Below are 24,309 nucleotides of genomic sequence, written 5' to 3' on the forward strand. Positions count from 1 at the left end.
CAGTGGAAGATCTTTTTTGCACCTCTTCTGGGAAGACCTGATTCTTCCTGTCAGAAAGCTGTGATCAACCCTCTCCATTCTGTGTTTTGAACCAAAGCAAGGCACCACATACAGAATATGAACCACACAGGAAAGACCAACCTCTGAGCCTGCACAGCGAGTGCTGCGTACTGCTGAAATCAGACTAAACCCCACAGAGCCTGCATGCGCAGTGCCGCCGCATGACACGAGGCAGGCTGGGACACGTACTGCCAGCAGGAGCCCAGAAGAGCTGCAGCTCCTTTGTGAGGCTGGCAACCAAGGGTGTTATGCCACAAATGGTATGGTGGAGAGCCCAGCAGATACAACAGGGAAGTTTGGAGTTCAGCAGACCTGTGCCAAAAGCCTGAAAGGCTGTTCCTGGAGGAAAGACAAATGCTGCTGGCAGCTGGGCACTCGTCAGAAGGCAGAGCTGAAACCAGCAAAACTTGAAAAAACAAAGGAGGACTGAGAACATGAACCCGATTAGGAGTCTGATCAAGGACTGCTGGATGAAAGCCGTGTGCTTTTGGACTACTGCAGTGCGTCTTCTTGAGCTGCCTTCACATATGAAATAAAACCATCATCAGCAAAATGCCAAAGTGCAAGGGCACACTTTCAAAACTCTTTTTTCAATCAATGCCTAAGAGATTACCCTGACGTTACCAGCCCTCCTCAAAATCCTGCATTTTTAAATCATCATTCAAAAATAGTTTCTTCATATTTCTGGCAAGTGGCTGTTCTGATGGTTGCAAGGATGTCCTCTTCTGAAGAGCCACCAACATGGGCTCCATGCAGCAACATGGATTTCCCTGCTGATTCCTTTTATAAGTACACCCGCAAGACAATTTAGGAGAGCTAACAAAATGACAGCACAAGACAGCATGGTTGCAGGCTATGCCTTAAGGTTATATTACTCTCTTGGGCTCAATACACTATACATGCAAATAAAAGTAGGTAAATCACTGCTTCACTTCCCTGCTAAGAGACAGCACAGATTTTAACACAATCTCAGAACTTGATGGATTTCCAAGACAAATGTTTTCTGAAATTGTCACATCTAGAAAAACATGAATGTTCTCTGAAACAATACTTATAATAACCTAGACATTGGTAGGTATCACAACTAAGCTGTCCAGCTAAAGTGTGAGAAAAACTGACAATGTGAGGTTTTGCTTCATCAAACCCACAATTAACTTTCATCTTTCAGTATACATTGGTAAAAGTCTCTTGAAAGAGCTGACACACACCCAGCTGAATGTTCCTAGTTAAAAAAATTGACTAGATTCCCTCGGAAGAAAATGCTACATAATAAATGCAAATAAAAATGCAGATAAAGTTAATGGGCATTTCAAAATACTTCACAGCTATAAGTTAAATGAGAAATAAAAGTTAACTATACATGTACCCCAAACTGCTTTAGTTTCTTACACACAGGGGTTTATTTCTTTTATGAAAACTTGCTTAGGAGAAATTTTAAAAGAAAGCCAAAAAGATACATTTTTTCTTTATTTAAGCTGTCCCTAGTTCTCAGATTTCTAGTACTCATGGTTTTTTCCCCTTGTTCTTTTTCTCCCTATTGCTTTCTTTTTCTCAAAAAGATTTGGAAATGATAGCATAAAATGCATAAGCTGCAGTAACTGAAAATAAGACCACAGTTTTAAATCCCTACCAGTATGAGTTATTAAACAGAAAATGGAAAGCTGGGCAGAAAGGTGAAGTTTTGTATCTTATTACTGATTCTCTCATTTAATCTATTTTTCAGATTATTGAAATATTTTAATGTATAAAAAATAAGGATATCTGCAAGTGAAGACTACAAATCTCAGGCAGCATCTTGTGCATGAAGTGTCTTACATATGTAAATGTATGCAGACCCAAGACTCAAATTTCACAGGCAGTCTCTGCAGACAGAGTGATGAACTATGCAATTTGCAAGGTGAAATCTCCTCTATTTCCTCTCGATATCCAAAGGATACTTCAACAAGCTGCTTCTCACTGTTGTCGGAGACCAGTACCGGTATTCTCACCAGTGTTTTACGTGGGAGCTGAGGCAGGAAAGGAATGCAGTCCTACATGGTACTGACCTCTCAGCACATTTTTGTCCCGTAAGCACGTATGGCACATCACATGGCACAAGTGGGATCCTCTCTGATCGCACAGCAGAAGAGGAAGGGATTCCTCACCCCTGGCAGTGTTCAAGGCCAGGCTTGACGAGGCTTGGAGCAACCTGGTCTGGTGGAAGGTGTCCCTGCCCATGGCAGGGGGTTGGAACTAGATAAGCTTAAGGTCCCTTCCAACCCAAACCATTACGTGGTTCTTATGATTCTGTGCCTGCTCACTAGGTCACATCAGAGGGGCAAGGACTAGCCTGCCAAGAAAAGGGGTTGGGTGGACAGAGATCCCATCAGGGTACACCATATAAAGCACTTCCTTTTCTCCAGGCTTCAGCACAGGGCCTGGCATACAGCAGGAATGAAACCAGGAGCTCTGGCCTGCCCTGGCTGCAGTGCAGCATCCCCAGCACTGCTGCAAGACACCAGCTGCATTGCTGGATGGCACAAGAAACCATGCTGAACACCAGGGTGGGACTGTGGCATCTCACTTCCCTTCCCTTCCCCTCCCCCAGTGCTGCAGTAGGGACAGACACGACTAAGGAACAGCAGCATGAGGTGGGAGTCAAATGAAAATGTCTCGTGCAGAAGTGAGAGACTCGACAAATCTGATCACAGCGTATGTTGGAAGAAACCTCACAATTCATGAAGTCATTCTGGTCCATAATTAACTGAAAATTAATTACAGAATCTTGAAAAGAGCATAAACCAAAAATGGGCCAGCATACCTTCAGAGTGCAGTTGCTCACTCTGAATCTCTTCCAATAATTAAGTCTAGCATATGTCACCGGAGTTAAAAAAAAAACCCAACAACAAGAAGCCAACAAACAAACTATGATACCCGAAAAAGTTTTGGAGTCCTACTTGCCAAAGGGATATGTCTGTCTGTAGCGCATACACAGACTTTATAGAGACGAGGAGGATGAATTAACATGATATTTGGATAACTTCAGCTTTGCAGAAATTACAGGTTGCAGATGCTTCTTAGAAAATCAAAACAAAAATTGAGAAAAAAAACATAATTAGGTAAATTATTTGCTGCCTTGATGAATAATTTTCTAAAGATTATTAGAGGCTCTAAGAGCTTGGAAAATGCTCCATTTTTTTCAGCAAACAAAAGGAGGAGGTAAACAATAAAACTGCCAAATTAATTTGGTTGAGCATTCATGAAAAGGTGTATTTTGTATCGCTGAGCTACACATATTTATAAAAGGTGCTTAAAGCATGGCATGCTGCCACACATCAAAATATTATTATTTTTGGGGGTCTTAGGAAAACAATTGTCAGCATGCCGGGAAGCAGGAGATATGCCATCAAAACAACCTGTGACACTTTCACACAGCAAACAAAAGAAAGAACATTTTGAAAATATTGACAAAGAATCTAATCAAAAGGGAAAAAAAAAAGACCCCAAAACCCCAACCAACAACAAAAACCCAAAGAAAAGAGTTCAGTGGATTAATCGGAGATAGTGCAAAAATGTGCTGCAGGAAACATGGGAACTCTCTTTCTGATTACCAGTTTTCCACCACACAGGTTAATCTCTTCAATAACAACAGGAGGACAATCACAAACTTTCAAATTACAATTTGCTTTATAAACCCCCATGACAGTAAGCAGGAGAAGCAGGTCAGCAGCCTGAGGTCTTTCACTCCTATCTGAAGACAGGGAAAGCTGCAAAAGAGAAGTCAAGGTCCTTGCTCCCCAAGGCAACATTTCTTCTGCATCAACGTGGGATTTTATTTATTTATTTATTTTAATAAGAGGATAAAACATTATAATTATGCACAAGTGGGAAAGAAGTGCCCACAGCTTCAGGAACCTGCATGCAATTCTGGGCTGAGCTATTCTTGTGACCCTTTTGCATATCATCTTACTCTGCTTCTCAGGAGCCAAACACACTGGCATCTCTGATATAGTCTGGGTTTTGTGTTTACCTCCGCCTTCATTTGGAGGGTGAGAGCTCAACTTAGATCTGCTGCACAAAGAGCACAGCACTGTGCAGTGTGACTCAGCTGCAGAAAGGACTGTGCTGCAAACAGGACCTGAACTACACTGCTTATAAATTCATTTTCCTCCAGCTCCACACTGATCACACTGCCTAGCACAACACTTGCACATTTTGCCTATAAATTCAAATTATAAACAGTTAAAAGTCTATTTTTATTAGCGCATTTTCTTGGCAAAAATTGGCTGACCAAATGAAGCTATAAGCTCCAATGCATCTTCATAATAATATGAACATATTCAGTCTATTTGAGCTAATTATGAAAAAATGTTGTACTAAACCTTGGAAATTTGTTTGAAGAGAAAATTACTGGTTTCAAATACTCATTAATCTCTCTTCTTTCCATTTCCACCTCCTTTTTTGTGATTATCTCTACCCTATCAGAACTCCCCTGCAACAGCACACAGAAGTTCCCAAAATTAAGCCTGACATGCTTTGCTGCGCCTCTGGAGATGCCTGGTGCAAAACTCAGGCCAGGCTGGGTGGGGCTTTGAGCAACCTGATCTAGTGGGAGGTATCTCTGCCCATGGCAGAGGTCCTTTCCAACCCAAACCGTTCTATGATTCCATGATTCTCACCATCAGGTAAAAAGAAACACCTAAGCAGCAAATGGCCTTTCTACCAACATTTTTTGCCAGACCTGGACAGGCTCAAAGGCTGAAAGGTGTGTTAATGTAATTTGCCAAGCCTCAGAGCCCTCTACACAGCAACTCTGTTTCCGGGCAGCAGGCACTTTACCTTCTCTCCAGCAACCGTCCTCTCTGCCTCCAACCTAGCTGTTGTCTCCTGGACCATGCAGAAGGTACCACACTGCATTAACATCCAGAGCTATACCCACACTGTCTCACTCACTGCTGTGATAGAAAGACTTTCTATGTAATTTCAGTTCATTTATGTGTCATAAATGGATTAAGTCAAGAACGAGAATTCACTTTAGTTCCCCTACATGAAGAAAATCACCAAAACAGATGAACAGCAAAGCTCAACCGCATGCCAGCTGTACACTGTGGAGGCAGACTTGGCCTTCTAGGTCATTAAATGCAGATCGTTAATTACAATTTCCAGCAGACTACCAAGCTCCAACACAGGGGAAGATTTTCAATGCATTCCTCATTTAAAGCATTCCAGCCAATGTGTCTAAATAAAAAAAACAACCCCTCTCAAGCAAAGTTTACCCCTCCCTTGTTTTTCGTTGCAGACGACACTGTGTGAACCCATCCTTTGAAACACACTAGGAAATCACAGTGATGAACTCATGACATTGCAAAGCGTCACACGTTGCTGTTTCAAAAGGTTATCAAGTCAGATGACAGCCCTGTATGCTGATGCAGTGATGAGCACACATGCCTGTCTAGAAGGGCACAGAAACAGAGGATGCCCTGCACCAGCTGCTGTAGGGCTGCAGCAAGATTTCCAATACCCCAGGGATCTGGGCTTCCTACTTCACATGCATTTTCAGCATCTTTTTCTTTGGAAAGAATGAGCTAGTACCATGGAGCTCCCACTTCATCAAAGGTGCTGTTCTGCTTTCCTTGCTGGTAGCAATAGCACAGATCAAAATCAAGGGAAAACTGTCAGCACCCAGCATGCCATAGTCTGGCCCCTTTTTCTTTTGGGAAGCAGAAACAAGGGGCCTAGAAGGCAACTTGAAGGGAAAAGAGTTTAAAGAGGTCTTAACAGGGCTAACGTCCCCCAGAAAGTAAGAAGTTCTTTGCTTGAGTATTTCTGCCAGGAGACAAGACAGAAAAAGACATCTGGGAGTTAGAAAAAGGTACCAGGCAGAAGGCAGGAACCAGGATTTTGCATATAACCTATGAAAGACAAGCAGCTAAATCTGTCTGCAGAACTAAACTAAGCTACTAGCAGAGAATAGGTCCAGGAGGATAAAAAGCGCATAGGAAATGATTTGGAGGAATTAATGTGACCATGCTATAATTTTCTGGAACAGTGAAAACACTCTATAAGGGAAGGGTCACTCTGTGCATCAGTGAAAGGACCTGCAGCAGTATCCAAAGCCCGATTCACAGACAACACAATAAACTTAAAAGTACTGGGAAAAAAAGTGATTTGTAATACAATTTGCTCAGGTGATAACTTGAAACAAGACGCCCACTGAAGCACAGCCAGAATTATGCAGACATTGCAATTGAAGAATTAAAAGAATAGAAAAAAAAACTACTGTAAGTTTTGCTATCATACTCTTTTCAAAATACTGTTGACAATTATTAAGGAAAGGTTGTCTTTTTGTTGGGAGCTTACGCACAGTGGAGTAACATTATCTAAACTACATATCCATACTGTTGCAGAAATAATCCAATATAAATGTTGAACAAGCAACAAAAAAGTGGAGAGGTTCACTACATGTTGATTTGCTTTCATGATGGTGTAAAATGTTTCCCAGTATTTAAGAGAATGCTCATCATAAAAAGTGATACTTGTAACCATAATACAAATATGCGATACTTGAAACCGTAATACTTTTATCTATATGAAATTCCACTAAAATTACTGTCATCATAAAACACTCACTTTTCTTTTTTCTGAGCTGTAAAATACGTGTCTCCAAAACCTGATTTAGAATGACAATAGAGCTTATTAGCTATTAAGCACTTCTTCAGGATAATTCCATCTTAAACTTTTGAGATTATGCAGCTGCCAGAACTACAAAAAGGCTGCACATTTCCTATGTTTTTGCCTAATCAAATTAGGAGACCAAACTATTAATATTCTGCTTACCTCCTAAATTCATTCCAGCTTGCAGACATTTCTGTAATCGACAGGCTGGGCAGTTCTTCCTTCGGATCTTATCAATTATGCAGTCATTCCTTCCCGCACACAGGTAATTGTGCTGTCCTGAATGAACCAAAACCAAAACACATTATTAGAGGATGCATTTACATAATTCCCATTTGTTCTTTTCTATTGTTTTTCAGTAATTTTGAGCTTATCAATGCAGACATTCCCAATCCCATTCTCTAGCCTTCCCAGTAATCTTGGTGACTTGCCATAGGCCTTACTATGAGCATATCTTCCGTGTAATTTAGGAAAGAGTTTTGGTGTGTCACTTATGAGAGAGATCTCATTACTTTTTTCTAGGCAAGACTGGGATTTTTCTTCTTGCAAAAAAACAAACTATTTGTTTGCGCTTTTCTTCTTACGCATGCCATATGACAAAGCAGGCTGACAAGTTTTAGTTCTGGGGCCATTCTCATGCTAAAGAACTTAATAATCTAAAGCAGAAAGACAAAGTAGAGGTTAACTTTCCCAATACGCTCCATTCCCTTCAACCAGTTCACTAGGTGCCTGATTTCTGATTTTACTGGTTACTTTCTACGCAGCAGGTGGTTTCTAAGGGTTTATCAAAACAGGCATAAATCACAACCATATTATTTCAGTCCTGTAAAGCCCCACGAAAGCACTTCTGAGGAGACAGCAGGTATTTAACGCACAACATTTAGTAGAAGGGAAATACATGGCAACCAGAGAAACAGGCTGGCATTTAACAACTCAGAGACTCAAAAGACGTTTTGCTCTGTGGGAGGAACATAGGTAGAGCAAACAGATGCAGCATATCAGATGAGGGGACCACCACATGGACTTTTCAAAGTAAGGCGCTTTAGTTTGAGGTGGAAGAATAAAAGAACCCATGAAGGGCTGGTGCAGCATGAAAGAAGATTATTTTAGCTGCCTCGATCCAGAGGTGGCACACAGGGATCTGGGGAAGCCAGAACAAATGGTTTGCAGCAGATGCAATCAAAAGCAATGCAAAGGGTTTCTAGAGGAAGGGTGATAGGACACAGAAATAAAGCAAACTCTAAAGCAAGCTGCAGGATTTGCCAGCATGCAAAGTTCAAAAAACAGTTCAGTGTAAAACACAACGGCGTACTGCAGACTTACGTAGTGGGCGCTGTAAGAACTATTGAGCCTCAGGGACAGGCATTTTAGATATAAGGTAAGAAACTATTTACTAAACACCAGTTTGTAACAAAGATGTCTGAAATGCAAGGTAGAGGAAAAACAGCAATTCTCATTGCAAATGCAGTAACGTCAGCCAGCACCTAAGCAGAGAGACTCTTAAGCACATTATGAAGGGAGCAGGCTTCCCTACCAAAACACAAGATGTGCCGAAACACCAGAGCTGCACCAATAATGTTAAATTGATGCCTATGACCAAAGAAAGGACCAGCTGTAGGTGGAGACAGGAAGCTCAGGCATGGCTCAGAAGCAGAGCTGCACTTGAAATACACAGGAGGCTGATGCATGCAGGGAGCAAAAGCAAACATGCAGCTTCCATAAGGGGACAGAGCTGCTGCAGGACAAGAGGTATAACATATGTTTGCCAAAACATTTCCCACAACAAACACATTTTCTCAGGAAAAGACAAAGAATATTCATTCAGCACAGAAGACCTGGCTTTTGTTTTGGGGTCTTTCAAGAATTTGCCTTCAAACTTCAGATCAGTAATTTTCTATCTCTGCATCTGACTTCCCTTCACCCTTACCCAATGTTACCTATTTAGACAGTGAACTGAAGCTTGGGCTGTTTCTTGCATGTCTTCACTGAGCATCTCATACAAAGAGAATCTATCTTATTTGAGTGAGAGAAGTGTTACTGTAGGATCGCAAAGGTATTCTCATTCAGGTAATGCTTTAGATGTTTAAACAAGCAGATGGGCGAATAAGGGTTTTTATTAAGAGACCTTACCTAGCACTGTGACACAGATGCAAAACAACAAAACCTATGCAAACTAATTCATGAATATGAGCTCATGAAGTTATGCCAGGCATAAAATCAAACTGTGCAATATAGTGATGGCACCAGTATCTATCAGATGGTCTTTTAGTATGCCTGCTAAACAAGAAAAAGATTAAATTCAGCTAATCACCAAATGATTTGCTAACACACGTTTAGTTTATATGATCAATACATAAACCAGATACTCAAGAGAAAAGTCAACTTGATTCCTATTTATAATTTTCCTCTGTACTGAACTGAGCACATCTGAAGAAATTTCATGCAGACAGCATGAAAGTAAAATCAAAGTGGAAAACAGAAGTGTTTAATAATATATGGTATATATACAGTATATAAAGATGGTTTACATATCCTTAAAATACTAGTTTAGCATCTTTTTGTGGGGAGAGGGGAAAAATGATTATTTTTCTGCTAGGAATGCTAGTACGACTGCTCAGTGCTCATACAATGTCCTTTGTGCATCACAGAGTACTGCAATACCATTTTTAGGCTGCCACAGGCGGGTGCAGGCTATTAATATGACAAGTCAGCTCTAATGCTGCAAAATGAACCCCATTGCAGAATTACCCTGAAGGCAGTTTGCTCTTCGAAACTGTACACCTGTTAAGTCAACATTTTTCACTACTGGTTTCAAAAGCTAATGGGTTTAATAAAAAGAGGTTAACATTCATGGACTCCAGGATAATTACTTGGGTCATGTTCTTAAGAATTGTGCAAATGTTTTTGTTTCAATCACTGTCATACTGTGACTTCATAAGAAATGTTCCTGCAATAGCAGAATACTTCCCTAACTCACCCTTCAAATGGTTTAGGTAGCCTGCAATTATTACTTCCTAGCCTATCTACTAGGCCAAATGATTTCAGAAAACATTAACTTAGTAAAGGTTGATCAATTTTTGAATCATACAACTCTGAATAGTAATGTATGGTACAAAATCTCTAAGGAGATTTTCTAGTAGGCAAGGCGAAAGTCTTTCCAAAAAACAAATGTCTTCTTGTATTTATTTATTTGTTTTAAATTTCTAAAAAAACACAAATAACCACAGTCATCTTAAGACTTACATTAATAGAAGTAACTTGAAAATCCTTAAAAAGAGGAAGAGATCAGTGTTCAGGAAAACCCTCTATGTAGAATACAGGTATGAAATAATAATGAGCAATTTTTCAGTTAAAATACTTATCTATAAGGAAAAAAATGGCTTCAGATTTTCATGCAATCAAATATGGTACATTTCAAATACAACCAATTTGATAAAGTAAGCTAGTAAAGCAAAGAGAGTCATAATGAATCAGTATGTTCCATCTGTGTATTGTGAGCCCCAGTCATGATCATCAACATCAGAACCAAAACAAAAACCTACACATCTGAAACTGATGCAACTCTCAAGACCTCCAAGGCTCTTCAGGATCTCAAGAAGTGCAAGACCATTCTGCAAAGAGGCTGATGCTTTTGTAGTGCGAGATCTCTAACTCTTTCAAGATATGTATTGATCTGCTTGTGTAGTTTGTGTTTAGTTTAATACAGCTGGGTTTTTTTTATCCAGTTTAATCATTCACAAGTGGGCTGGAAAGTGACAGAGTAGATATCGAATTCTCATCACCCATGTGCTAAAAGCATTAAGATGAAAGTAATTTTTACATATGCTACCATTAAGTGCACTTTTATGAGCTAATTCCTGTTCCATCTAAAATACAGAGTTACAAAAGATGCCAGGAAAATTTCCTGTTCAAAATAAATAATTAACAGGTACTACACAGTTACACACTAAGAAGAAACAGAGATATGTCCTATTCATAGTAAAGCTAGAGATATATTTGGGTTTGCACTTTCCAGGTTATTGTGTCACTACACACCACAGAAAGACACATCCAAACGTGCGCACAGAAACACTTTAGTATTTCCAACTCTCTTACCTGCAAAGACTCTTTAATTCCCTGCTTTCACAGGCTTACAAAAGAAAACAAAAACAAAGCATTCATAAAGTTCAGTCTTCCCTCTTCCTACATTTTCTTGAACAAGCCAAATTCAGCAGTGAAGGAAGGAGGGAAAAAAAGCTGTTCTTATTTGGTCTATGAATTGCTGCCAAAGTGAGGCTGCAGCAGAAGTTGTGCTTTTCCCCAGTTTAAAACTCCAGTACAATGACTGAGACACTGGTTCCAAAAACTCACTTGCTAATATGAGCTTTTTGTCTGTGTGCAGAGTGCTGCTGCACTCTTCGAGGGGCTGTGATACTTCCAGCCATGCAAGGCTGCGGTAGGAATGGGGTGTAGGTATTTCTCATCAGTAATGTTTCTGTTACTGTCTAAGGCAAAATTAGAAAAGTACAGAAATTTCTGAAATATTCCATGTCTTATCTTCCTCCTAAAAAATTATCTTTTTTCCCCAGTTTTCTGAAGTCTAAGTCAGGAACTGCAAATCATTGATGAGTCTTCTACATCTCTGCTCTCTTGTTAAAATAGCAACTACTATGATCAGATGTTAAATTTTGTAAGGAAAAGAAGTAGCATAGTGCTGGAAGAGCACCCAAAGACTGTTTAATTCAAGCCCACTCATGAAAGCATAAGACTAGCCTAACAATTCAGGCAGGTTTGGGTTGGGTTTATTTTTGTCTCTTTCTCTAAGTTTGTCTCAAAACCTTCTGAAGAAAGGTATTCTCCAACTTCCTCATAAGCCATGTGATCAGGCTAGTTGATTACATAGCATTGAAGCTGTGATTTTTTCCCTTTGCATTTAACTCAAATAGGAATATTCTGTAACTGAAAGAGATGTTAGCAATCTAAGACATACAGAGTAATAGATTGCTACCTTCTTACAGCAATCTCATGCCTATCGAAAGATTTATTTTCCCCATCTCTTTGCTAGACTAAACAAATCCAGTTCTCTCAATCTCTCCTCATAGGTCATGTTTCCTAAATCTGTCGTCATTCCTCTTTTTCTCCTACAGCTTCTTTCATAAAACAGAGTGACCAAAACTGGGTGCATTTTTCTTGCTGAGTTTCACCATCACTAAGGACAATAAAATGGTTACTTCCTGCGTCTTGCACACAACAACCCTGCTAACGCAATCCTGGACCATATCTGGCTTTTGGCAATGGCATTAGGTTGTTGACTCATGCTTGCCTGTGTGCCACTAACGCCCAGCCCCTCTCCTGCAGCACTGCTGCCTTCCATGTTCTCTCCTGCTACCTGGGAAGCCAGCTCTCTTTTTTCTCTCTGCTAGAACTACACGCCCACTACAACATCCCCTGGGAAAGGTACGGGAAAAGTCCAAAAGCCACTCCAGGTATGACGCCTTAAAGCAGAGCAGGCTTTGGGTCCTGAGACATAGACATGATTCATGAGGCCTTGCAAACAGACAGGAAAGTGAAAAAACAGGAGTGGCAGCACAGCTAAGGACCAAAGAAAGCAGAAGTAGTTTGAAAAAACCTCAACATTTAAAATAGCATTGCACTGAAGCACATCAGAATGCATGTAAAATGCCCAAACTTTCCTTATTCCTCCACAATGAGAATTATTACTTTGACTCATGAAATTGCAGACAAAGTTGTCTTCTCCCTGCAGGTTGCCAGAGCAGCTAAGCCTTCTTCCAGGGTGTGCAGAGAGAGGAGCTGAAAGCCACCTTCAGCCCTGACTTGCAGATCTGCATGTCGGAGGTTGGATCCTTTTCATAGACTCATAGAATGGTTTGGGTTGGAAGGAACCTTAAAGACCACCTAGTTCCAAAACCCTGTCACAGGCAGGGACACCTTCCACTAGACCAGGTTGCTCAAATCTTCATCCAGCCTGGCCTTTCGCAGATTTTGGACTGGAATAAGGGCTTAGATTTCACTGTATTTCCCATGTGGGAAGATTATCTCCATAACAATGGTAAGTGCAAAAGTCTTACAGCTTGGAGTACCTACTTACACCTGTTTGAATAGGCATGTATAGGTGCTAACACTATTACCTTAGTGCCCAGACCTCCTCTAAAGATACTCCCACTGCTCCTATCAGTATTTACCAGCATAATTATTATTCTGTATTTGGCGGTTAATCTATAACCAACAAATTTACTGAAGTTACTCCTAATAACATTGCTGAATGGGGGGCAGGGGGAAAATGTGGGTTGAATGTCTGCAATTCTACACTAGATTTCCCTCAATTCCATAAATGTTACTTACTGCTCAACTCTGTCCCTTCGCTTTACACAACAGACTGTCGGATTGAATGAGCCCAGCCCCTGCAACCCTTCTGACCTGCCTTAGAGACCTTCCCTGCTGAAGGAAAGGCAAAGAAAGGCTGCAGAAAATCATCAGGATTTTCTAAGGAAGCCCTCTCACCTCAAGAGCACCTGGTCAGAAAAGAGAACACCAGTTTTTTTCTGCTTTCTGATGCAGCCCTAATGAAGGGCTTTGCTTCCTACAGCAAAAAATCAGATAATCTGTACATCCTAACAGCTCCTTTATGCTCACTGAGCTATGTGATGCGTTCCTTTCATCCAGCTCCGAAACATTCACAGATTTTGTGAAACTGTTGTCGTCTCTGCAATCCAGATAAGCTCTTTTAATTGATAAAAATAAACTATTTCTACCTTTTAACGGCCAGCATGTAAATAAAATTAATGGTAAAATTGTCACAATGACTCTTACATACAGAAAAGCATTTTCTGTTTGACAGGAGTTGTACCAACACTATCAAGAAACAAACTGCATATACCTGAGGTTTCTATTTCACCATCTGCAGTGGGTAGGTACTTGCAACTAAATTGGCACAGTTAAGGACGATGATGAATCTCTTTCCAAGTTTCAGCTTTCACAGAGCCTCTGTTTCTCGCAGTTTAATAAAAAGGAAAATACCCTCCATTCAATGGAAATCAAAACTGCATTTTCATTTAAAAGGTCCATTTGTTAGACAGTTGAAGGATTTGTTATTTTTTTTTTTAGCAGTTGACAACTGCCCAGCAACAGCAGCCTATGTTTGCAGTCACTATTTTAGGCTACATCACATGTCAATTACATAACCTTGTTTTACTGCTCTTGAACTGGTTCGAACAACCTGGGAAACAGATTAGGGCAGTCCCTCCCAGCCGGCCATCCGCATGCAACAGCAGGACCCGTCCCCCTGCCGCAGCTCCAAAGGCTGCAGCCACCGCCAGTCCCTCTCTCCATAGCTAGTTACTTATTGCTAGACCCACCTGAGACATTTGATAATTAACTTCCTCAGCTCTGTTTAAACCAGTCCAGTCTGACCACGGTAAACTAATAAACTCAATTCCACATGCTGAGATTTGTGTGTGATGCAGAATAAGCTTATAAATGCCACAGACAAGGGACAGAACTTGGATACAAATATTGTCCTTTCATTTCATATAACAAATGGTCGGTGTTTGCATTTTAGATATTGAACCTCAGGGTCTCCCAAAATTCTGTCTGACTTCAGGGTTTATCTCCCTTATTACTGAACAGCTTTACTCTTCTGACTGTATCATTCCCAGATAACGTGCTTTTTGGATGCAGACAAAGACTATTTGCTAATTGCTCAAGACAATATCAATCTATTAACATTATTAAAGAGTGTGCCTATAACACAGGTATAGTCTAAATCCTTCTCTGAAGCAAGAATTTAGAGCTTTCCTTCCTTCATGATAAATTACAGACTTAATTAAAATTTGTCTTGAGTTTGGCAAAAATATTCACCTCATCTGGGATATTTCCTGCTTGCTTCTCATTCCCAATTACCTTCTGCTGCTTCTAGATCCCTGGCCATCTTTCAGTTTCTCTGCCTTTTTATATTACTGGATTAATCTACCATTTTTACAGTATTTTTTAATATCTTCTTACTTTCTACTCCCCCCCCCCTTCTTTCCTTCAGTAAATTTTATTTGCTAATCCTCTCCTTTACCCACTTTCATCTTCTGTCTTTTACCCCTCCCCTGCCCCACGACTTTTCTTCAGTCTTCTGATTTATCAATGTATCATTTCCTTCATTCAGCATGTAACTGGCGATTTCACAGGGCACATTTACACTGAAGTCAAAGGTGTGGCTACAGCTCATTTCATACACCCAAGCAAAGTGTACTAAAACTACCCGAGACATGGATAAAACCATAATCTCAACAGCATCATTATCTGTAGGGTCTACAAAACCCAGCTAGAGCTCTTTTAAAAGCACAGGCACATATCAGTTGGTGCTCAAATAGTGAGAATAATGAACAAACTTCCGCAACACAGTGTTTTTCTATATTTTCTATGTATTTTAAACCTTGTGTTTAACTGCTATTTAATTATAACGTTATAATTAAACAGTGTTGACAAGAACATTCTCAAAGCCAGCGTGTCGGCCTGTGATCACCCGGTCTTCTTCCTCTCTCTAATCTGAAATATGCTACTGATTCTTACTCAGTATCCCAGAGAAAGAGCTGCAGGTTGTACTTAGGCAGTGATTAAGTCATGAACAATGACTTAATGCTCTGCACATTAACCATTGCATTTGTTTCCTCCAGAAAGCCAAGTTTGAAGGCACAGATGAACTAGCAGCGCTTCCTCCAACTGTGACTACAGATACAAAGCCGATTCCCTTTATTTCTGGAAGAGGAGCAGGGAGGGCTGTGTTCTCTCATGCTTTATACGTGAGTGTTTTTAAATTGCCATACTGTTATGCACTCTCTATCCACACTTAAGAACACTGACTCCAATGCTCTGCCGATTTCAACATGGAGACCGTCTCCTGCTCCTTCACTGTTCCCAGGAATTTTGCCTTCACACGTGGGCTGAGATCAGGTTAAGAAAAACAATTGGTACAGTCTGGTGATCCTGGCAAAGGAGACGAGAAGTTATAAAAATGGTTCTCACTCACTATTTTAAGCAGACTGAAAGGGCACCGATGAGAGGGATCAAGGAGAGAGAGGAAATTTGGCAAGGGAGCATGGGATGTAGCCCAAAAGAGGTTACTATTTTCTACAGGAGAAACCATCCAGCAGGGTTGAAACCTATTAACAGTGAGACAAGTGAGCAAGAAAATATACATATCTCGTATTTGAGGTACATGAGCACGCTTTCTGCTGCTGTGCTTAAAACTTGCTGCAGAATTCTGAAAGCTTCTCCAAGCCTGTGCCTAGTGTGCCAGCTATGCCATAATCCAGAGGCACAAAGCCTTCAATACAAGATATGCCCCAAACTGGTTCTGAAACCATCCCCAGGGCTCCCTATCATCTCCTGTCATCTCCACAGGAGGCAGAGTTCATACCAAAGAGCCACATCAACAGTGAGTCACAGAGGACAGCTGGGGCCTCCTGAAATCCAGACGAGCTCAGAAAGCTTTTGGTTCAGCATGTTGGAAGTCTAAAGATGGCCACATGACTATGCAGTAACTGCCTTTATATGTGGTCAAAAAAATGCTGAATGATACCAGATAGCACAGAAAAGGAGTAAGAAAAGTGTCTGATCTTCGCAAAGCATTTCCGGTTCGGTGAAACCACACAGCACTGAAAATCTGTTTAGGAGGAAAACCAAGGAGAAATATCTACAGACACTGAAAGGATCCTGTTATTGAGATAAATCATTTTGTTTCTGTTTTGAAACTGGTTTTCAGTTCAACTGCTTTTGATTCTAGATTATAATGGATACAGCAATATAAAGAGTGAGAATTAGGGCTTTAGAGGAAGTTTTGACAGAATCACACATCTAATATTTTACAGCATTTTCTTTCACAGCAAGTTTCCAAATTTTCATTTTGGTTTAAATTTTAACTGAAGACTAATTTTGAAGTCTCTAGATGCTGTTATCCGCAGAATGGTATATAGGACGGATTTATAAGAGTTCACATTGTATGCATGGTGTCTACTTCTGCTTTCCCATGCTAAAAATCTGATAAGACATTCTTGACATACTACAAATTTCAATGCACTTTAGTGGAAAATTTCAATGTACAAGAAATAGCCTAGAAGGACTGGAAAGACTTTTTGAACAAGCATCATGCAAAAATCTTGAACTGCAACTGAAACACCTTCCATTTCTGCTGATAAATGTGGTCAACTGCTCTGCTACGTTTACTTACATGATGTTGTATATCCTGCTCCACAACTGTTACAACTGGATTTCAGGAAGTACACTGTGTAATATAAGATTTATATCAAGTTCATTGAAGGGAATGTTTAAGAGTGTGCACTGATGTATTCTGGAATATGGAGCACTAACTGGTAATGTAAAGATTTCTAGCTGACTGTATGGCTCCCTAAGCCACACTCCTTCAGTAAGTACTCTGCTGAAAATGTTCACCTCTGTAAAAACATTTGTATTCGTAAGTGTATACGGGGTTGAAACCTGTTATCACTATTCACTATTTCAAACAGCTTAGTGTGTCACACCATCCTAGTGATAACATCCAGGCATGTATCAAAATGTCTTTGTTTAATAATATGGAACAGGAAAACTAAGAGACAAGTTCTCTTCTCACAGGACAGACAGAAAAAATGAAGCTATAGAGCATTAATTCCATGTTTTGCAACTCCACTTTATAATTTGCAATTCTGGGCAAACTCCTTCAATGAGACGCATGCTATTTATATAAGATACTACTAGAAAAAATAGGCAGCATAGGCAGTTTGTTTCACCAAGTAAAACTTTTCCCAACTCTTGATCTCAGCGAAAATGTTCCGTTAACTTTTTTTTTTTAAGTAGCTACCCTTTGGTTTTTGCAAACATTTTGAAGTTCAAGTCTGTTGTGTTCTTGCATTTAGCATGCTCAGCAGATCATAAATTTTATTCTGTGTGAATGACACATTATCTTCAAAGCATATTTTTCTCTTGCATTTTTCATGTACAGTTTACTACAGCTCAGACTGGAAATATGCTAAATTCATAATGATGAATATTATTATAAATAATAGTGATAATTTAAAATATTGTCAGCAGATACATTGACAAATCTTTTCCTCTGGAACCCTGGCCAGTAATAATTTTATTTGAAAAGCTGCAAGGAATACCACTGCAAAAGCCTTTTAGCAGAATCTCTCGATATCCCCAACACAGAAATGTTGACCAAAGTAACGTAAGATACCCACCAAAATGAACTCAGAAAGTCTTCTGCATTTGTTTGTTGGCTTTTTAAAGAGAAGTCTATTTTACCCTTTGAAAGATGAAAATAGATAGGTAGGCATATACCTTCTTCCCCCCCCCCCCCCCCCATTTGTTTTTATCAGGAACCTCAGCTCTCTGTTATTCCAGGTAATTCTGACAGAACACAGTCAGAAGAAAGAGGATGAAGGGACAGCAAAAGATTTGATAATTATAACGAAGGAATAAATGGATCTTTACAAGCAATGCCCTTGTAGTCGGTGCAGAATTTCCAGGCTGCAGAGCCATGGGTCCCAGCCCTCTCCACACCCTCAATTCAGGTCAGGCTTGTCAGGTACCTCTGCCCACAGTCCTTCCTCACAAACACCTGAACAGGACAGGCCAACCCTTCTGCACCCCTGAAAACAGCCACTTCACCCTTTGCTTACTCATCCAGCCTCATGGCAGCAAAACTACTGATGAAACAAAGCTTCATCTAATTAAACCAAATTTCACTGGACATCATCTTGCAAGTGACAGCCCCATGGCCCCTTTTTTCAGGTGTGCTGGATTCGACATCTCTGGCTATGGCACCAGCATGACCTCAAGGCGAAAGCAAATCTTGCCTTTCAGTGACAGCCATTGTGCTGGGTGCCAGACTCATGCTTTCAGTAGTGCACCTTTTCACTGGGAGTTGCAATTTGCTTTGGCAGAGAAATAAATCAAGCAGTGATCCTTCACAATGGAATCATGCTAGGTCTTGAACAACTAAAGCCACAGATGACTCAATCTGCATCTGGCATTTTCAACACCTACAAAGTTACCATTGGGGTTTAAAAAGGGGGAAAAAAATAAAAATTAAAAAAAAAAAAAAAAAAGTCACCTTGTAATGCATAGCAAATTTTTCACAACTCATGTGCCAGAGTGAGATCTTAAAAGGATCAGGACTTCATTACTGAGGAATAGATATTTAGGTTAAAACAAATACGCCGAATTTCAGCCCAAATGATGGTGGTCACTGAAAGCAAAACCGACAAAAATAGACATAGGACAACCAGAAAAAAAGTCATCTTTGGACACAAATACAACATTATCAAGCTATAAAGCAAATAACTCCATTCTACTTTCAAAGATCATTCTGCCTAATTGATATAACTTCTATTTCAAAATTCGTTTTGCTCAGTGAAAATAAAGACCTCTGGATTAGGGCAGCTGCTCCTTCATGGTATGTATCCTCACCTCTTGTATCAAATACATTTAAGAAAAAACAAATACAAAACTCTTTGGTCTATTCTCATTTAACTTCACAAGGGACATGCTTGAACACAGATTTTTGTACAGTTCTAATTCAATTTTCACAATTAACATGCTGGTAGTACTAAGCAGACTGAATTAATTTTAACTTCCTGCAAGTAGCTATGTAATACGAACTCATGTGAACTGAAATGTCACTGCTCAAGAGGCATACGAACAGCACAAAATCCTCTGGGTTAACTTTCAGAAAATACAACAATTTTCCCATTAAAGTGACAGAAGTTAGCCATTGCCAAAGCCCAATCCCTTCAGCAACACAGAGCAGGTCTAAAGCCTGAAAGAGAGAACTGTGGTCAAATGGCTGATTGAGGGTGGTGGTCATTTAGTGTTAAGCCATCATAACAAGTTTAACCTCAGTTTCACATACTTGACAATCTATTTTTATATTCTGTAAATGGTGGGCTTCACTCCTGGCATCAAAAGCAATTAGTGTTTATCTCTGAGAAATGATAGTGACTAAAGGCAAAATTTCACTTGTTTGAAACACATAAGTCCAAAGTGATAAATAAAATTTGAATTACGAAAATGGAAATTTTAAAAAGGTCACTAACATCAAAAACCTTATCTGCCTTCTACTTATGACAGATTTCAGTGTGATGCAGTGCACCCCAGTTTATAATTATGAGAGGATAATCCAGTCCTACGCTCTTCCTAACACAGCCCAAATTTCCTAGCTCTGTTTTGCCATCTTCAGAAGTAACTTTGAAACTACCAGGCGCCAGCATTAAAAGCCTCCCTGAACAGGTACACTCGTGTCTGAAAACACAAAGAAAAGATCAAAATGAAAATTAAAAGCAGATGCACTTTATGTACTAAAAGGTTTTTCCACTTTGATAAGTGGATTATAATGAAGTGTGGCACCATGTTTCATACAACTTATTAATCCAGTCCCACTTATTTACACTCTGAAGCAGCATAATGATTTCAAAGTTGGAGCACAGCCAAAACTCACATGCAGAAATAATAAAGAAGTTGTGTGGAAAGATTCATTGTTGGGTTTTGGGGTTTTCCAAAGAGAGAGACTGACTTTTAGTTAACCAGAAAACCGAAGTTAAAGTAGTTGTAACACAAGATGAAGAGTGGAGATGAACTAATTTTTGAAAGGGGATAGACGCTATGAAGAGATAACTGAAGCCTGACTTGCTCTGCCATTACAGCCCCTCTAAGCTTACCCATCAGCTCTACAGCTTGGCAAAAAAGCTATGAGAATAAACCTCAAAATACTGTAGAAGCACAGATGGCAGGAATTTTAGAAGGACAAAGAAAAGCTGGAAAGTGGGGAGTGTAGATCCTGGTGGGGAGAACGTATGACCAGAGGACACCTCCTTAACGCTTCTCTGACCCGCACAAGATGCACACCATTGTCTCAACGGACCTTCTTGGACTTCTTGAACGTCCACACTTCTGCAGTAGTGTTTTTGGCAAGGCAAAGCTGAAACTAGTCCAAGAGTACAAAGCCATTTATACCTGGTACAATGTACATAGAAGACTGCAGCATAGAAGTGACGGTATTTTACCTCTATGTTATCTAAGTATAGATGTCTACACCGAGTAAAAGCGGAAATCAGGCTGTAAGTGTAAACAAAAATCCACTATTTTCTTGCTAAAAAAAAAAAATAAAAAAAAAAAAAAATACTGCCAGTCAGCAGTTCCGTCCTGGGCACAGCACACTCCTCCTGCCTCTAGGAGCATCCTTACCCCTCCTATTTCCAAAGTAATGGTCCCTTGAAGATGCTGAGCCATCCAGTAGATCAGGAATACCTATTTTAAAGGGTGAAGTACACAGATACAGAAATACTGTTGGTGATGCACTCCTGCAGGAAATGTATTTTATTATTCACTGATGCACAACACGGAGTTCATTTTATCCACTACATTTCTCATCAGCTAACTTCTCTCTCCTTCTATTCCTCACCTGAAAAACCTGGTTTTACAGTAAGCAAGAAATCTAGAATCCAGTTAATTGTTATTATTTGGCTAAATTTACTTGATGAAAAGACCCTATATCAATTCTGCCACGAAGACTTTGTACAGCAAATTCCTACTAAGGATAAGCCACTGACAAATGCACAGTTTATCACATTGGGAAGATACCCAGTGGAGTATCAGAGGGACTACTGCTTATTTTGATCTTTTCATTGGAAGTAGGAAGAAGGGAATAGGAGTTGTCAGTGTAAATGTAGATAGAAAAATAATACAAAAGGGTGTAAAGAAATTAGAAGCAAAGACAGGAAACAGGCAATAAAACTGCAGTTGGAAAAAATGCTCCTGCATGTACCAAGGGGGTAATCCAAAATAAAGAGTTAACAACAAAGCAAAATAACAAAGCAGAATTTGGAAAGCTTCAACCTAGAAAGAAAAACCTAGGAATAAGAAGATAACCTGGATGTACGAAGCAATGCGGCAGAGGAGAACTAAGTGCCAGTAACACCGCTGGCTCTTTCTGCAGGAGCATTACAAAGCAGAGCAGGTTGGCATGGTAGTGCTCTCCATGCATTTCTTTTGCAGCCACACCTGGAATATTGTATGCAGTTCAGGCACTTCATTACTGGAAGATATAAACTAACTGGAGGAAGTCCAGAGAACTGGAACGGAAATGATTAGAAGCCAGAGGGAGTGATTTACCAAGAAAATTTAGAGTAGCCCTTTACCCGCCTGTAACTTCTCTGATAATTAGAGACGGGAAATGATAACAGCCTAGTTCAAGTCTCCAGTCACGTGCTTTAAGCCCTTTTGCCTTGGGCACTTAAGCACGTGCCTGATTTTAAGAATAAAGAGTACACAAATATTTTGACCTAATGAAGAGAATAAGATTAAGGGGAAAAAAAATTAGGCTACATACCAGTGAAATCCTCCCAGGAATGAATTATGACTAACTGAGCTACCATAAAAGATGGAGATTGTTTTGCTTGAAATTTCAGGTTATTGCTGCTACTGGAAAGTTATTCACATCTAAAGTTTATTTTCCATGAGACAACAGGACTATTAAAAATAAAGCATGTTATCCACATACACAAGTCTTTGCAGTCTTTGTCACAAACATACAGAACCAAGCTACCCTGCCCAGGTAGAGACCTGACTGAACAAACACTTTTTACCCCGAACTGCATAAGTCAGGAGGAATGGCTCTGAAAAATGACATATTATATCCCAGCAGGAAAGTAACTGGATTCTCCTAGCTCCTCATGCACCGACATTGCTGTGAAGTGATTTTCAGGAAGGCAGCATTTTATATAACTGTTGAGCTGTCAGCAGGGCTCTACTAAAAGACAAGTTAAAAGTTGTGTAGACACTGACAGAATACGGTCTAGGGAATGGGTGATTACCATGCCAAACAGGTTTGGCATGCAATCTTTAAAGCAACAACTAACAAACAAAAATGCTTAAAAAACCCCCCCCAAACCAACCATAAAAACAACAGCAATAAGGAAAATAAAAACCCAGCTGCAGGCAGCCTGCAAACAAGCCTGCTGGAGTGCAGCTTGCTATATAATCACCAAGCAACATTCCAGGCCAACAGTCATGTTGGGGCATGTAGGATTCCCCAGCCCCTCTCCCAGGAGGTGAGGCCTCCCAGAAATGTTATCTTAAAGGTAATCTTGTGCCCCCACCTGCCTGCCCAAACCTCTTCACCCAGCTTGCACTTAAAAACACTTCGTGATGCTCCAGAAAAGCAAAGTTCATAGTTCCAGTATGGAGAAATAACCCAGACAGAGTTGTAGCTCATAAACAGGGGGTGGGGAGGGGAGGGGGAAAATCAACACAACTCGACACAAGGGGGGAGACTTGGAACAAGACAGAATTCTGCAGCATTTACTGGAAAGTCAGCATTTATTACTAAAATTCTGTTGGATATGCATATCTGAACGGCATGCTAGCCTAGGCTTTTGTTTATGCAAGTAATGCAAGCTTTATGTTACAATTTCTGCAATATTTTCAGACTTCAACGTTTACCTGCAACCTACATTTAGATTTATGAGCCCAAGAGAAGAACTGGCACAAAGTCAACAGGTCTCCACTTCATCGCATCAGTGCCTTTATTTGATATTACGATTTTTTTATGGACTTTCTGCAGTACAGTTTTAAAGTTTGGCAGAAGGTAAAATGACTGCATGGTTGATCGTAGCTTTCATTACTTACAAGGTGGTATCTGTAAGTCCGAGAGTCCTTTTTGTCCCTTTTTTCATACAGTATATGTAAAAATGAATCTGCAAATTGGATGAACTCTGTCAAAAAACAGATTATCACCAGTGGATCTTGTAGGACTACATATAGTTAAAGTTGCCTGACACTTCTCATTTTAAGACCTCATTTTCTATTGCTTATAACTTTACCACACATTAGCAGTTAGGGCTGAAATTTTCCATGCTGGATGTCTGCCTCAGGCTGAATTTTATTTTGCAAGTGTAAGAATTTATCAGCTAGAAATACTAAGCTTAGTGCAAAGTAAGTTTGTGAATAAGGGTAGGGAGAAACATGTTGGTTTTCCCCCATGTTACATTTTTCACAGACGTATTTGAGAAGCTCAAGAGCCTTCACACTTTGAGACAGACCCTTTGAAGCATCACTGCTCTGATACCACAGATGTGCCTTTTGCCATCTCATACATTATCACTTAAAATTGTAACGGATCATGGTATAAAACACTGAAAAGTTGCAGTTTGTACGTGATATGATTCGCAAAGGTTTTGGTAGAGGTTGGCTGCCAACCTCCAATGTTCCCTTCTGCAAAGAGTGTGGACCAGGGCAAAGGGTCTGAGCTGAGCCTGTGCTCAAGCCATCTCCTCCATGTGCCAGGAGGTGCTTTGGCACAGTGACTCCATGCAAAACAATCCCCATTCCACTCTCTAGAGACAGCAAAAGAAGAGCTTAGAAGTAAGAGGAACAAGGCATAGGTTGTGGGAGTAAAGGGAACCACCAGGAGCTTAATGAAGAGAGAGGACAGGAGTTCTGGAGAGATAGTAGACTTGGAAGGAGAAAAGCACCCCCAAAAAAGCATTGGGGGAAGGAATGCAGATGTCAGTGATAGGATACTGGAGAAGCTAGGGAAGAAAAGAAGTGGTCAGG

At 40.1% G+C, this 24,309-nt stretch overlaps 1 protein-coding gene across 11 annotated transcripts in view; it reads right to left on the minus strand.

Moving 5' to 3' along the window:
- Nucleotides 1–24,309, minus strand: part of NR3C2 (nuclear receptor subfamily 3 group C member 2) — a 210,086-nt gene that overhangs the window by 50,514 nt on the left and 135,263 nt on the right. For all 11 annotated transcript variants that reach the window (XR_010614563.1, XM_065688358.1, XM_065688332.1 and 8 more), the window contains one exon: nucleotides 6,877–6,993. Coding sequence is in view for 10 of the 11 variants with exons in the window: in XM_065688358.1 (XP_065544430.1) it covers nucleotides 6,877–6,993 (117 nt within the window). In the remaining variant the exon portion in view is untranslated. The remainder of the gene's footprint in view (nucleotides 1–6,876; nucleotides 6,994–24,309) is intronic.

This window comes from Lathamus discolor, chromosome 1 (assembly GCF_037157495.1).
Source record: "Lathamus discolor isolate bLatDis1 chromosome 1, bLatDis1.hap1, whole genome shotgun sequence".
Lineage (NCBI taxonomy): Eukaryota > Metazoa > Chordata > Aves > Psittaciformes > Psittacidae > Lathamus > Lathamus discolor.